Source organism: Acanthopagrus latus, chromosome 11 (genome assembly GCF_904848185.1).
Source record: "Acanthopagrus latus isolate v.2019 chromosome 11, fAcaLat1.1, whole genome shotgun sequence".
NCBI classification, from domain to species: domain Eukaryota; kingdom Metazoa; phylum Chordata; class Actinopteri; order Spariformes; family Sparidae; genus Acanthopagrus; species Acanthopagrus latus.
In genome coordinates this window covers 28,818,171-28,832,496 of record NC_051049.1, presented here as the reverse complement: position 1 = coordinate 28,832,496, position 14,326 = coordinate 28,818,171, and the positions used below count along the sequence as shown (strand labels likewise).

The 14,326-nt window shown below is 44.1% G+C and overlaps 2 protein-coding genes across 2 annotated transcripts; both read right to left on the bottom strand.

Moving 5' to 3' along the window:
- Positions 1–9,713: 9,713 nt before the first annotated feature.
- Positions 9,714–13,764, bottom strand: LOC119028052 (transcription factor MafAa-like). The gene has a single exon (XM_037113554.1). It carries the CDS (start codon positions 12,800–12,802, stop codon positions 11,867–11,869), a length of 936 nt encoding a protein of 311 aa, XP_036969449.1. The 5' UTR covers positions 12,803–13,764; the 3' UTR covers positions 9,714–11,866.
- Positions 11,867–12,802, bottom strand: mafaa (v-maf avian musculoaponeurotic fibrosarcoma oncogene homolog Aa). The gene has a single exon (XM_037114992.1). The coding sequence runs from the start codon at positions 12,800–12,802 to the stop codon at positions 11,867–11,869; it is 936 nt and encodes a 311-aa protein (XP_036970887.1).
- Positions 13,765–14,326: the final 562 nt, after the last annotated feature.

Genomic DNA, 14,326 nt, shown 5'->3' with positions numbered 1-14,326 from the left:
CACATATTTTTTGTAGTGTTACAATACAACTTATCAGATCAACAACAGACAGAGGTCGGAAAAAAAAACAAAAAAACATATTACCAGCACAGGAAACTGGACCATCAGAGGAACATTTAAAATGTTTGATCTACATCTCTCCATCAATCAAGAGGGAATATATGGAGTAAATCAAAGTGTTTCAGAGTCAGATTTCAAGGAGATTATAAAAAAATAAAGATCACCTTAACAACAATTATTATCATTTCTTTGACCAAAGAATGGCAAAGAACCTGAACTCACTTGTACAATGAAGTGAAGGAATTAGCCAAGAAACAGTGAAGCAAAACAGAACAATGAGGCCAATAACAACAGCATCAGCTACCACAACAACAGCAGCAGCTGTGAAGGTGGAGAATATTATCAGTTAGAGAAAGGATCGCGAGACAAAAAGAATATAGCAGCTGGCCTCAAACTGCCAACACGTCTCACCACAAAAAATACTTCTAAACGAAAAGGCAACATGTCAGACAAGTAGCTCCTCTCTTTCGCTAACTCCCTTTACTTTCTACCTCCTTTGCTTCTTCTCCTCCTCGTCTTCTCTGTGACGGCTCACACCCCTCTGTCACCGAGTGAGTGCTGGCTGCCATGACAGTTTCAGCACTCCGTCTGCTCCGCACGCCGACGGCAGCGCTGAGTCTGCACTCCTTCACCACAAACACTTCTTCATTCTGTTTATTTCTCCTCGTCTTTCTCTTCCCGCAGAACGATTCCTCTGCTCCATAATAAACAGGCTAAATGAGGACATGCTTTTATAAGGCAGCAGCTTTGAGTGTACCCCAGTTTAAGTTACATCGCAGAAGAAAGAGGACGTCGAGCCGCCGCTTTCTGTTACTCCAACAGTCTGTCAGATACTTGCCGTAATTGAATTCAGATGCTTGCTTTTTCTCTCTCTTATTCTAAATTTAATTGAGGAAAACTTTCAGGAGTTACACACAACAAACTTCTACCAGCCTATGTAGAACTTCACAATACTGGGGCTGTCCTCACTAGGAAAACGTCAATGCAGACTGTTCAGATGGTTAAAACAAACCATGTATTCCTAACCAGAAACCAGTGCCGTCCAAACAGGTCAGGTAAAACAACCAATCATTGCTTTTTTGATCTTCAAACTCGGTTATGAGACTATCGCACAGACACAAGTCTATTCACGGACAGACAAAATACTCAGAATCCCCTGAATACAACCTCTGAGCACCAACATAGTAAGAGCTGACACATTTTCCCAGAAACCTCCTTTTATTCTCAAGTACGAGTTGAGATATTTTGATATTCACAATAACTGTGATATAAATAACTGAAATGTTAATATTATGTTAATAATCAGGCAAGGATGTTTAGCCGTGTGAATCTTTTGACAGTAAGTGTTCATTTTGTACAAATATTTACAGTTATGGACTCTCTCCACCTCCCCACACACATATTTTGGAAGGATAATTTATTGGCAAAAAAGTAAAAGACGCAGATAATGTCATCATTGTGAATTTGTTTGGCCACGTTAAATTTGTAATGAATATATCATATCGTGAAAGCAGCACAGCATTGTTTCTGTGGCAGCTTTCTGGGAAATTTTGGACTGCCATTAGAAGTTTTCCAAAGAAATCGCTAACTTAGAAAAAGTATATATTTCTGAGTTTGTATTATTACCTCAGTACTGCAATATTGTAAATCTTAAAACATAGCCCCCCTTTAAAATATTGTACAAAATGTTTCTGATGGCTGCCGTTGGAGACACACTTGGAGAGCCCATTGTTAACATGGCAATACATTTCGGGGTTCACACAGAAATGTACTCTGAACCCTCACCTTCAGATAATAACAGTTACATATTTCTTGCAGCCCATGTTAAAACTGGGCTACATTTAGTGGAAATGTACAAGCTGGCAACGTTTTTGAATAACTTTATTTCCATATGTGGCTAATAACTGCACACTGAAATGTGGTAAATGAAACACAGATATAAAATTCGGTATGAAACCAACACTTCTCATGTTAGAATCAAAATGGAGCCTAGATTTAACCCCGATATTTACATGTTGTTTGAGCTGTAAATGGACTAATCCAGGCACACTGGATCTCCTGAGCCAGCGTGATGACATGAAGTGTGGTAGGAAACGTGTCAGCAGACCTCGTCGTGAGTATCGTGCAGATGAGGGGTTCACTTTGTCCACACTGACCATGAGCCTGATCGTCCTCCTGCGTGACCAACATGACACAACCCAGTTAACGAATGTTACACACTGTCCGTTTGTCCAGAAGGGGAAACTACCTTTGAGATGGGTATCAGTCCGGACAGTGTGTGTCTGTGTCTGTGTCCAGGTCCTGAGTGTTTGTGTCAGGCTAAGTGTCACCTCAGTCACTTCGGCTCTACAGCTGCACCTTCACCGCCACTGCGAGTGCCTGTGCGGCATTTTGCGGGTGCAGGGGGTGACAGGGTGTGTGACAGCAGGCGGCGTGGTGCTGCCACTCCCCTGTTGTCTGTGAGAGTCTGTTTGGCACTGGCAAACACAGATCCACCCTCAGGACTGAAGAGGAGTCACTCAGAGAGACACAGCTCCCTGTGATGAGATTGCATTTAATATCTGGTTGGACTTCATGTAGTGTAATATTTATACAGTCACAGTGAGTAAAGGACAGACTGAGATAGTGAGAGCAGGACAGGATGAATGGTTACTGACCTATCAGTCTACAGTGTTTGAAATATATATGGAGAGATTGAAATCGGGGGAAGGGATGCAGCTCAAATATTGTAAAATCTATAAAGCATGGTTTGGAAAACAATTCTAATGGTGGGCAATTCAGCACATTACATTTTGCTGAATGCCAATGCCGGCAGTAGTGCAGACATGAACCCAGCTTAACGGGTAACTCTACCAATTGTACACATTAGAGTGTGTTTCCAGGTCTTGGGGAGAAGAAAAACTATAAAGACTAATGTAGCTCCAGAAGAAGCTGATATGTAATCTGATACATTTCCTCCAGTCATGTCTCTCAATGGCTGCATTGCGTTGTGGGTAATGTCAGCAGTCTGCGGGTCTAACAATGCAGTCCTGTAACACGGGTGGACTCTTTGTGAACAGTTTAAAGGTCCCATTTGTAAGAAATCACAATTTTTGAGTCTCATTCCCATCTCATCAAAACTGACATTTTAGGGTAGCGGCTGACTCGACCCACAATCCCAAAGCATCAGTAGCTGACGAGTTGGGAATGAGACTTAGAAATCAACTTCCTTACAAATGATCAAAATCAACACAGCAGAATCAGAAATATCCCCTTTTTTATTCCACACATTCTTCTTTCTTTGCAAAACCTGGTGTCTCCATGACCCACACTGCAAATTTGCCACGGAGTGACATCAATGGAGGCCATTTATCCGATTAAATGCAGCTTCCTGGGGAGCCATCAACGACTTGATACTACTTTTTTCACATATGCAGCGATACTTCCCAAGAAAAAGTTTACACTTTATGTTTTTCACTATCCTAACCCTGTAACCATAGTTTACTCACCATGTTTACAGTCTTACTCTGTTGTAATCTGGGGTCATGAAGTATCATCCAATAACACAATTTTTGCCCAGCACATTGGAAAAATAATCAGCTGTATGTCAGGGTAGCACATATTTGATTATGTTTCTTAAGTTTATTTTGTTACAAAAGCAGAATCAAAAGGTCCTCCCACAGATCACTAGTTTTCCAGAGGTAACCCTCCCTAAACTACAACTAACCACCCTCTCTCCTTTCTGTCTCTTGCTTTTCTCTTCTTTGCACTTTTCACCCTGTCTTTAACCATTTTCTCTCTCCCTTGAACAGTTTATTGCTCTGGTCCATTTCTCTCCCCTCATTTTTTATGTTTCTTTCTCTCTCTCCATTAGTCTTTCATATTTCTATATTTTACCAGAGATGTTGATTTGCTAATTTTATTATTTGTTTTTTTTACAGGCACTCGTCATCAGTGACTGAGGAGACCAGCTGCTGTCAAGTACTCACTGTTCGCTCTTTCTTTCTCCACATCCACTTTCTGTTGTTCACATGCAAAAGACTTGTTTTCAAGCTAGACTTTCAAGCTTATACTGTTCTAGATGGTATTTTAATGCAGCGTTACACTGTACTAGATGGTAATTTAATGCAGTGTTACACTGTTGTTGATGCTATTTTAATTCAGCATCTGAGGTTATGCTGCACTCGGTAATCGACTCACTTTTCTGAGGATGCTAAAACTACTTAAGATAGCGGTCCGCAAACTTTATCTCTCGGGGGGGGGTCCTACTTGGTGTCACGGTGTGTTAGACCATGGATTAAAAAAAATGTAGACTTTATGTACTTCCACCTCTGGTTTTGAAAGGTTGAACGGAAGTGAACGGAGTCAGAATGAGTGAGAATAAGTGGATCAGCACAAAACAACAACAATACAAATGAGTTAAAAGTGTTTCAAACTTCAGTCATGGTATAGATGTATTCTAGGGGTTTATGTCACACTGTTTAGTCACCAAATGTGAGTGATAGTGGTCTTGTGTTTATTCTGCAATTGAGTCCAAATCTACTTTTACAAAAATACATTTAACATGTTGTTTTTGTCTGTCAGCCAATTAAACCAAACCTGAACTCTCTAAAATCTGGTTTGACGGGATGTGAGCGTACCACATCTTTCATATTGTGTGTGTGTGTGTGTGTGTGTGTGTGTGTGTGTGTGTGTGTGTGTGTGTTTGTTGCAGGAAGTGAGTCTGTGGTATGGCTGCAGGCCAGGCTGAGTGGAATAATTGATTGCCGATTGACCCTCCTCTGCCACTGAGGACAGTCCTCCCCACTGCATTATTGCACAGACTCATCTGGTCAACAGCGTGTGTGTGTGTGTGTGTGTGTGTGTGTGAGAGAGAGAGAGAGAGAGAGAGAGAGAGAGAGAGAGAGAGAGAGAGAGAGAGAGAGAGAGAGAGAGAGAGAGAGAGAGAGAGAGAGAGAGAGAGAGAGAGAGAGAGAGAGAGAGAGATCTTTCTGCCCACAAACCGCAGCCACAAGCCAACGACTACAATCACAACAAAATGGCCTGTGACACAATAAAAAAAATTAGAGAAGTATGACAAACAATGACTTGTCGATTTAGACAAAATGCTGAATCACACGTGCAAGATGGGGAAGTGAAACATGAATGTAAGTGATAGTGGTGGTGTGAGGGATTCAGCAGGAACTCGAGCCCTCGTTAAAAAGGTTGACTCAGTAAATCGCCTTGTGACCGCCCGCTGTCAACAGGAAATAAAGGAAATTCTCTTTAAGTGAATTCCTGGCAACACATAACGAGCAAAAACTGCCACTGAGCATAAAGAAGATATTAAAAAAACACAAAAACAATCTGCCGCACAATGAATACAGAATTATAACCCCACTCACACAGTTATTAGTGATACTGTAAATTACTTTGATAAGACTTATTGTTACTTTAAAGTGAATATCTGTAGGTAATTTTCCCTTTATGACACATTTTACCTTCTTTCAGGTAAATGTGGCTCATTTTCTGTGATTCACACCCCCCCCCCCCCTCCTCCTCCTCCTCCGCCTCCTCCTTCCCCGACCCATTTAGAGATCCGCACAGCAGCCCACCGCTCTCATTTGTTTGTTTGTTTGCCAGTTAGGTTTGTTTATTACTGTATTTTCAAAGCATAGGACAAGGTTAGATTTGCTGTTTGGGCATATTTTCTCCTGTGATAGCATGTTTGAATTTGTCTACTCAGCATGCAGCTTGTCAGTGTGTGTGTGTGTGTGTGTGTGTGTGACAGTGTGGAGCCAGTGGAGGCAGGGCTTGTGCTCAGGGGTCGCAGCGGCAGTATGGCGCCACCGGTGCCAAATTGCTTTCCTGGGTGCGTCAGGCAGGGACCAGTGCAGGACAGTGTGGTGGCCCCCCAGTCCCCCCACTCTGTGGCGGCTCCTGGCCCCTGGGTCACTAACTCAATCACCAGATCAGGGGTAATAATTATTAATACCCCATGAGCATTTACAGCACGCAGGTGATTTATCAAAAACGTCGATTACATTTTGCGCAGGGTGACAACTTTTTGAAGCCGAACATGTCCCAGGGGAGCGAGCCTAACTGGAGAACACTTCTACTGCGTGGAGCTGAGTGGGTTCCTGCTAAATAAAAAGGCCTGAGTGACACCAGGCAGGATGTTATTTATAAAGCAAGCAGTTCTTCAAAACCTTCTGCCGCTGAATAAGAATTTACAGTTTAATCATCTGTTTTGATCAGAAATTCTGCAATAAAGCTAAAAGAGAACAACATGCCCAGCCTGCCCAATCAAATAATGTCCCACATCTCCCTAAAAATATTCAGTGGTTTCAAGCTTAAAAATATGGAAACACCCTCTTGAACAGTGGTCTCTGGCTGGACAGCCATCTCTCATACGTGTATTTGAATGGGATGTGACACGTATTGTAGAAATGTTAATAAGATACAAATTTAACATATCCATGGTTTGCAGAAAACTGTTTGGTACATTCCACAAAATATTTCTGGAACTTCACAGCAAAACAGTGTTGCTACGTTCTGCTGAGCAACTAAAGTAGCTGGGAACTTTTTTAAAAAACATAAAAAGACACGCAAGAAAAACACAATTTGGTTCTAGACAGCTTGACTTGAGCAATCCCCACGGAACCCCGAGATCCCAAATTGAAATGAAAAGATGACATTTTTCAGCCAGGAATCTCCACTGTAGCTGCCATGCACTCAACCTGTCTGACGTGGGTGCAAGAGCCTGAGGCCTCTGGAGACTTGGATGACACTTCTGCAAACCGTGGCTATGTTAAATTTGTACGTTTCATATGTCTCTTACTAACATTTCTACAATACGTGTCACGTCAGGTTCAAATACATGTATATGAGAAGGCTGTAAAGCCAGTGTTCAAGACGGCGTTTCAATATCTACGAGCTTGAAACCACTGGATATTTTTTGCGAGAAGTTGTAACAATATTTTGGGGACTGGGTTGGAGCCCACAGGCAAACGTGTCACCCGGATAAAAGTTGGTGCTCAGATTAGCCCAGTTCTGGTTCATTCGTTTCGCTCTAGGCTGACATCTGGCCATGCTCTGACTTCCCAGCCGCATGAGGGTGAGGAACCAATGACAAATAATGAAAAACAAATCAAGCATTGCTCTGAGGAGGTTCAAGAACAGATTATCTAACTATCATACAAAGAAAATGGGGCGTTCTTTCAACAACAACAGTGTAATAAGATGGAGGAGGTTATCAGTCTTTTTAAAAGGACTTAAATCTATCAGTTGCTTCTACTGTTGTTCTGGACTCTCTGTTTATGATGTGTGTGTCTGAGTGTGTGTGTATGTAGGTGGCTATACTGTAGGTAAGCTGAGCCGAAGAGACGCTGACTGTGTTGAATCTCAGCAGCTCCAGACGCCAGAGACACACTGCACCTCTCTCTCTCTCTCTCTCTCTCTCCATCCTCCTCGCTGCTTCACTTGTTTTCTTTCTCAGATGCAGCTCCAACGGACTCGGCCCTGATTTATGAAAAGAAAAGCCCAGTGTAGTCATGGTGATCTCTCTCTCTCTCTCTCTCTCTCTCTCTCAAAAACACACACACACACACACACACACACACACACTACATGCCTGTTCCTTCATTCCACTGCAGACCATGTCGATCTGTGTGTGTGTTACGAGCACACACGCTCTCTCTCTCCAACTCTCAGCGAGGTGATGGCTGTCACACTGCTCAACGTTTCCTCTGAGTCAGCAAAAACAGGAAGAGGGGGAGAATGATGGAGAGGCTGAGAGGGGGAAGAGGGAGGGAGATATTAAGGGAAATTTTAAATTTTGAAATGAGGTGAGAGCCGTAAAATATAAGATTTCTTTTTTTTTTAACAGAAACACAGACAGACAGCCACAGTGTAACTGAACGAGGTTCGAGGATGCATATTAATGTATTGTGTCAAGATGGGGAGGTGCTTTGTTTAAAATGTGTAGATGGCTGTTGGGTTTAATGAATATATAAGTACACAAATATAGGCAGGTATGTTGAGTACAAGTAAGAAAGATGTGCAAATAAAGCGTTGATATCGGTACTGAAAAATCATTTCAAGGGACAGAACTGTTTGAATTTATTCGCTGCAAGGAAACACACGAGGAGGATGGAAACTGTAATAATCATCAATAATCAAACCTTTTCATCTGGTTTTTACCCACTAAAATACATCATTCAGAGCCATCCCATTTAAACTTTGAACAAATCAAAACGGGCAAACAAAAGTGCAGGTTTCTAATTTTTCTCTGAACTTTCCTCACACCCTCCAAGAAAAATGAGCTGCTTTTACATCTTACATCAAGAGATGTTTGTGACAGCCCTTCATCTGTTTTATACAGCATGTTAGAGACTACACACAGGACCAGCCCTAAGTGTTACAGGTTGCTGCACAGATCACTGTCTTACTTGTATTGACGTCCAACCACAAACACTCACACACTCGCTCTCAGTCACACACTCATGGTGAGTTGTGATATGCGTGTGAAGTGAGCCGCACCCACCGGGCCTGACAGCGGTGTCACATCAGCACCAGCGGCGGGTGGCATCTGTCTCAATCCGCGCTGCTTCCCCCCTGAGAGGAGGAGGAGGAGGAGGAGGAGGAGGAGGAGGAGGAGGAGGAGGAGGAGGAGGAGGAGAAGCGACCATTTAATGCAGTTTAAGGCGCGCGCACGAACGCGCGCACTCAGAGTGGACCAGAGGGTATCAGGTGAAGCTGCCCTATGGACACACTCAGAACATACAGTGAGAGTGAGAGAGAGCAGGCCGGCTCCCTCCATCCATCCATCCATCCATCCATCCATCCATCCATCCATCAGCGGCTGATGGAGCGCGCAGAGGCCCGCTGTCAGGCGGCCGCAGCCGGGGCTGGAGCTGCGGCCGCCTGCACGGATGCTGGGCTGTGATGTTCACGGACACCAGAGCAGCTTCTTGCCCAACATCCTGCAGTCAAATCTGGGACAAAAACACGCAGTTTCATCTCTGTCATCAGCTGTGACAGCCGAGAAATCCCACAGCGGGACAACCGAAAATACACACGAAAAAACTCTAATTAAAGGGTCAAATTAGTATGAAAATATTTCTTTTTAAATAAAAATGTAAATGTAATAATAATAACTATAATAACATTATTAATATTGACCTACTGAGTGACAAAACATTCATCTTTACATTGTGTTTTCTGACACTCGTTAACATTCTGTCTTTACAGATCAATATCTATTATCAAAAAATGTCAAAATAATTAGGTACAATTATTATTATTATAATATAATTATTATACGTTTTTAATTCAAATACTTTTAATACGTGTTACTAATGATTTTAGAAGTGGTTAAAACGGTCGCTGGATGCAGCTGAAAGTCAAACGTCTTTTTGCTTTTCCTTCGCAAATATGAACACAATCATTTAGTTTGGAATAAAAATAATCACCGTTTTTTTATTATATTTATTTCAATCTATTTAACGGGCTTTTTCAACTACATTGCGACGACATAACGGGCCTAAAATAAGAAACAGATGTCTCCCAGATTGGTGAAAATCTTCCATAAACCCCGCAGGTTAAATAATTCAGAGGCAGGAAGCATTTCTGTTCATTTCAAAATAAAGCCTCGGGTGTGAGAATGAGGGCAGCGGCAGTCTGACAGGTTTGGGACAGAAGAACTTTTTATTAAACATTATGAAAACAAGATTCTCAACAACGTTCCACTTTGAAGGTTTTCCACTTGTTGACACGTTAGGACACGTTCGTTGAATAAATATAGAAATTATATGTACAGATATACACTGACAGCACTGTGCAGAAGTTGACTTTCCTTTCGCTTTATCGCAGTCTTCTCTCAGATCAGTTCGGGATGTTCAGGCTCTACTTGCTTCAGGAAATACGACTCAAATTGGAGTTTATAAGACCAAAAAAAAAAAAAAAAAAAATCTAATAGAAATAATTAAAAAAAAAAAGTTATTTTGTGGCAAAGGATTATAATTTGTAGATTTGTTGCGAGATTCATTTTTGATCGTTTTGTTTTGGATTTTTGGGCTCACTCATATAAAAATGGGACATTTTGGGGAGCAATAAAATATATGCATCACGTTTTATTTTGTTTGTTTTTTGTTTTTTTTTCTGTGGCATTTTGATCTAACATTTAATCATTCCAGCTCCTCTCTCTCTCTCCTGCAAGTTCTTGCCATCCAACAGGTAGGCTTCAGCGACACTTCTGCACAATATTGCACATATATCTAGGCAGCAGAAAACACACGAACCAGGGATTCTTTTTTTTTTTTTTTTTTTTTTGTTGACAGAATAATGCATCGAGTTACTCCAAAAACAGTAAGCTCCACCGCCAGGCAAAGTCTCCTCTGTTCAAAACTATCAAGCATCCTCCTATCAGACACAAGAACTCATTAAGACACCGGGCTGCGGAACAAACCCGCAGGCCCGAGAATTTTCTTTTTTTTATACAAATATTAAAAGTAAAAAAAAAAAAAAAATTAAAAAATTAAAAAAAAAAAAAAAAAAAGAAAGAAAGAAAGAAAAAGAAGGGGAAAAAAAAGAACCATTTAACTCATTTTAATCATCAGGTTGGTGCATAGAGTTTTAGCAGCGAATACAGTCCTTGTCCATCTAATGACCGAGGCTCTCACATCATCTAATTTACATCCGGATCAAAGGTCCTATCGGTAGAAAACAAAACGCTTGTCCAGTTTGATCTCTTCTTAGTGCAGTATAGGCTCGCCTTTGACATTACACATGTTCAGTAGGAGGAGGATACCATATACGATTTGCATGCTGTAACATACAAACATTTTGTATTAAGACATTTCGAATAATCCAAGCAACAAAAGCGGGTTTTTTTTTCTTTAAAAAGAGAAAAAGGTAAAATAACACAGGTAACTGTTTTTTTTTTTTCTCTCTACACATTATGTACAGGTGGAAATAAATACAGTCTAAAATCTGGCTCAGTTAATCTCTTTTTTGTCGTTTTGTGTTTTTCTTTTTAAAACAATAGAAAAATTGATTGAAAATAGCAGTTAAAGACGCATCCATGTTTCGCAGTAGCGCGTTGTTGCAATTTTGTCCGCAGTCCTCGCACCTCTCAGGGGGTTCATGGGGGGAACATTTGGTGGCTTTTGCATACCCAGGCCTTACTGATGGCAGAGGAGGAGGAGGAGGAGGAGGAGGAGGAAGGAGGAGAGAACCGTGGGCCATGCTTTCCATACACGTGGAAGGATTCTGGGAGATGACTGGAGGTTACCATACATGTCCTGCATGCAGGGTTACAAATAGGGATGGGAAACTATAGACTTGCAATATTGAAAGGTCTCTTCTCTGCAGCACCGACCGCCTCACTGTCACGCAAACAGTCTGTCGGTGGTTGCGGCTTCTTCTTCATCCGCTTCCCTTTCAAGTCCGGTCTGATTTTTAAAAAGACAGGAAAAAAAAAAAGAAAAAAGAAAAAAAGAAAAAAAAAATCTTTCGCCCAGTTTTAAGACAAAATCATCTTTCTAAATTAAGACAGTCACGTTAAAATGTTAGACTGGTTCAATAAGACTTCTGACCAGAGAAAAGTCTACAGGCTAAGTGATCCCATGTGCTCACCTGACAGCTCGGAGTGAGCTTACAGAAGTTTAGCCCAAACATCTTTAAGACTCAAAATGCGCATCTGATGTTCGTTTATAGTGTCTTTTCTTTTTTCTGTCGAGGGAATAACTGTAAACGAAACACAAACGCAGAAAAATATAAATAATGTAAAAAGGATGTCGGTGTGGGGAGAACTCAGAGTCTATGCTACAAACAGTCAGCCAGTCTCTCACATGAAGAACTCGGGGTTGGCCTGTTTCCCGGACGGATCTCTCGTGTTCGCGGGTCCGCCGGCATTGTAGGTCCGGCTGGCCAGCTTCTCGTACTTCTCCTTGTAAAGATCCCTCTCCTTGGCGAGGCGCGCCACGTCCTGCTTCAGCTGCTCGACCTGGCTCTGCAGGGTGCACTTCTCTGTCTCCAGCATGTGCCTCTGCTGGACGCGTTTGAAGCGGCAGGACTGCGCGTAGCCGCGGTTCTTCAGGGTGCGTCTCTTCTGCTTCAGGCGGATCACCTCTTCTTTGCTGAAGCCCCGCAGCTGCCGGTTCAGCTCTCGCACCGTCATGCTGACCAGCTGCTCGTCCGAGAAGCGGTCCTCCAGGCGGGCGTGGTGGCCGTGGTGGTGGTGGTGGTGGTGGTGATGGGGCTGGTGATGGTGGCCCGCCGAGGCCGTGGTCAGGTCCTCCCCGACGTACTGCTGCCCGCGGAAGCCCTCGTAGGCCTGGTGATGGTGGTGATGGTGGTGCGCGTTACCGATGAGGGCTTCCACCGCGTCCTCCGGGGTCAGGTTGAGCGCCTCGGGGTTGATGTGGTGCTGGTAGCTGGGGATCCAGTACAGATCCTCCAGCTGAGGTTTGCCCGCGTTGCTGTGATTATTGTTGCCGCTGCTGTTGTTGCTGCTGCCGCTGCTGTTGACCCCGCTGGTCAGGCTCTGGTTGGGCTGCGCGCCGGGACTCGGGGCGCAGAAGCTCGGCGAGGAAGGCACGGAGGAGCAGGGTGTGCTGATCGGGGTGGAGGACAGCGAGCCGGACGGGAGGCGGTGGCAGTAGCGGTCGGCCTCAGGCGGCTCCTTTTTCACCTCAAACTTCATGAGGTCAAAGTCGTTGACGTACTCGATGGCCAGAGGGCTGTTGGGCAGCTCTGCGCTCATGGCAAGGTCGGTGGCCATTTCAGTCCATGCGACGACTCCTGCCCTCACAGCCAAACCGACGGCGGGCAGCCCCCTCGGATACAGATTGCGAAGAGGAATTAAAGCCTGTATGGTGTATATATATAGACTCACGCACACGCCCGGTGCGTGGGGCTGCTGCAAGGCCGGCGGGGTGGGTGGAGAAACTTTTTTTAAGGCTGCTTGTCTCTAAAACAACTTCTATATATAGTGGCGTGAATATACGTATGCATGTAAATGAACTTGTACACCTGCCAGTTCGCCTCCGCTCGCTGTTCTTGTTGACAACTTATCCCAGGTCAAATGCACGCTTTAATACCAGGAGCCCCCGGGGCGGCTGAAACACGAGCCCGGTGAATTTGGAGACACCAACCTGTCTTGTCCTCGCTTCACCTCTGCAGCCCACTTGCCTCCTTGTGATTTACTGTCCTCGGCTCGATCAAGTGACACGAACAGATTTCGTCTCCTCCGTTCGGTGCGTTATAAATATTTTCCAAGCATCCTTCTTCTTCTGCTTGCTGCTGTTTACGACTTGATCGGGGAGGCTCGGGGCGGCGGGCTGGAGTCACTGCAGCATGGCCCGGAGAGGAAAGTTTCTCACACAGTCGGATCAGACTCTGTGTGGCGGTCACAGGGCAGCGCAGGCGCGCGTAAAAGGTGTGCCAAAGAAGTCCCGGGAATCCCAACTGGAATGGCACGTGCAGAAGTTTTCAAAGTTCGCATGCATGTGAGGTGAACCTGGAGCTGCAGGTGGAGCTGCAACGTGGAGGGACAGGAGAGTCTGGTCCCTGTTCGTGTGGTCAGTCCAGATATTTTACTCAGCTTCGGTCCCCGCGGTCCTGTCCCCCCCCCTCCTCACTGGGGCGCTCTGTTGACCTTACGTGTTTACTGTGTCTGTTATTATGCAAGAGATGTTAAATTCCACTCTGGTTGTCTCTCCAACGGCCCTTCAGATTGTCTCATAAAGCTTCACGGTGCAACCACGCAGTGTCACTGAGACGCTGGAAGGCAATCTGCTCTTATACAGACAGCGTGGCCCCCGACCCTCCCACACAGAGGTGTGACGGGCCAATGGGAGGAGATCACAGCAAGTGCATTTGCATTCTCCTATAGCAGAGGCTCCACTCCGGCCGGGAACAGCCGAGGGGAGCCGAGGGGAGCGGAGCGCGCAGGGAGAACAGGTGCAGCAGATCCCCCCCTCTAGTGACCGAGCAGGTGCTACTGCACGGCGGAGCGCGGAGTAAGACGAGAGCTCCGGCGCTTTCTCAGAGAGAGAGAGAAAAAAAATGTTTACTCGGAACAGAGGAACAGTTTTCTACATCTGAAAACTGCGTGTCAGTTACGTAATAAGGCTGTCAGCATGGGTTTGGATTTCACAGGGGAAGAACACATCTTCCACAGGCTGAACGTTCACGTTATTTATCGGTTTATCACATTAGTGGGACCTAAACGTGGATATATCTTAGACTGTTAGAGCGTTTATCATGACTTCATGCATCGTGTAACTTTTAATTGTTACTTTTA

What these genes read in the sequence shown, in the direction of transcription:
- LOC119028052 (XM_037113554.1), bottom strand. Translation starts at nt 12,802, where the DNA reads ATGGCCACCGACCTTGCCATGAGCGCAGAGCTGCCCAACAGCCCTCTG.
- mafaa (XM_037114992.1), bottom strand. Translation starts at nt 12,802, where the DNA reads ATGGCCACCGACCTTGCCATGAGCGCAGAGCTGCCCAACAGCCCTCTG.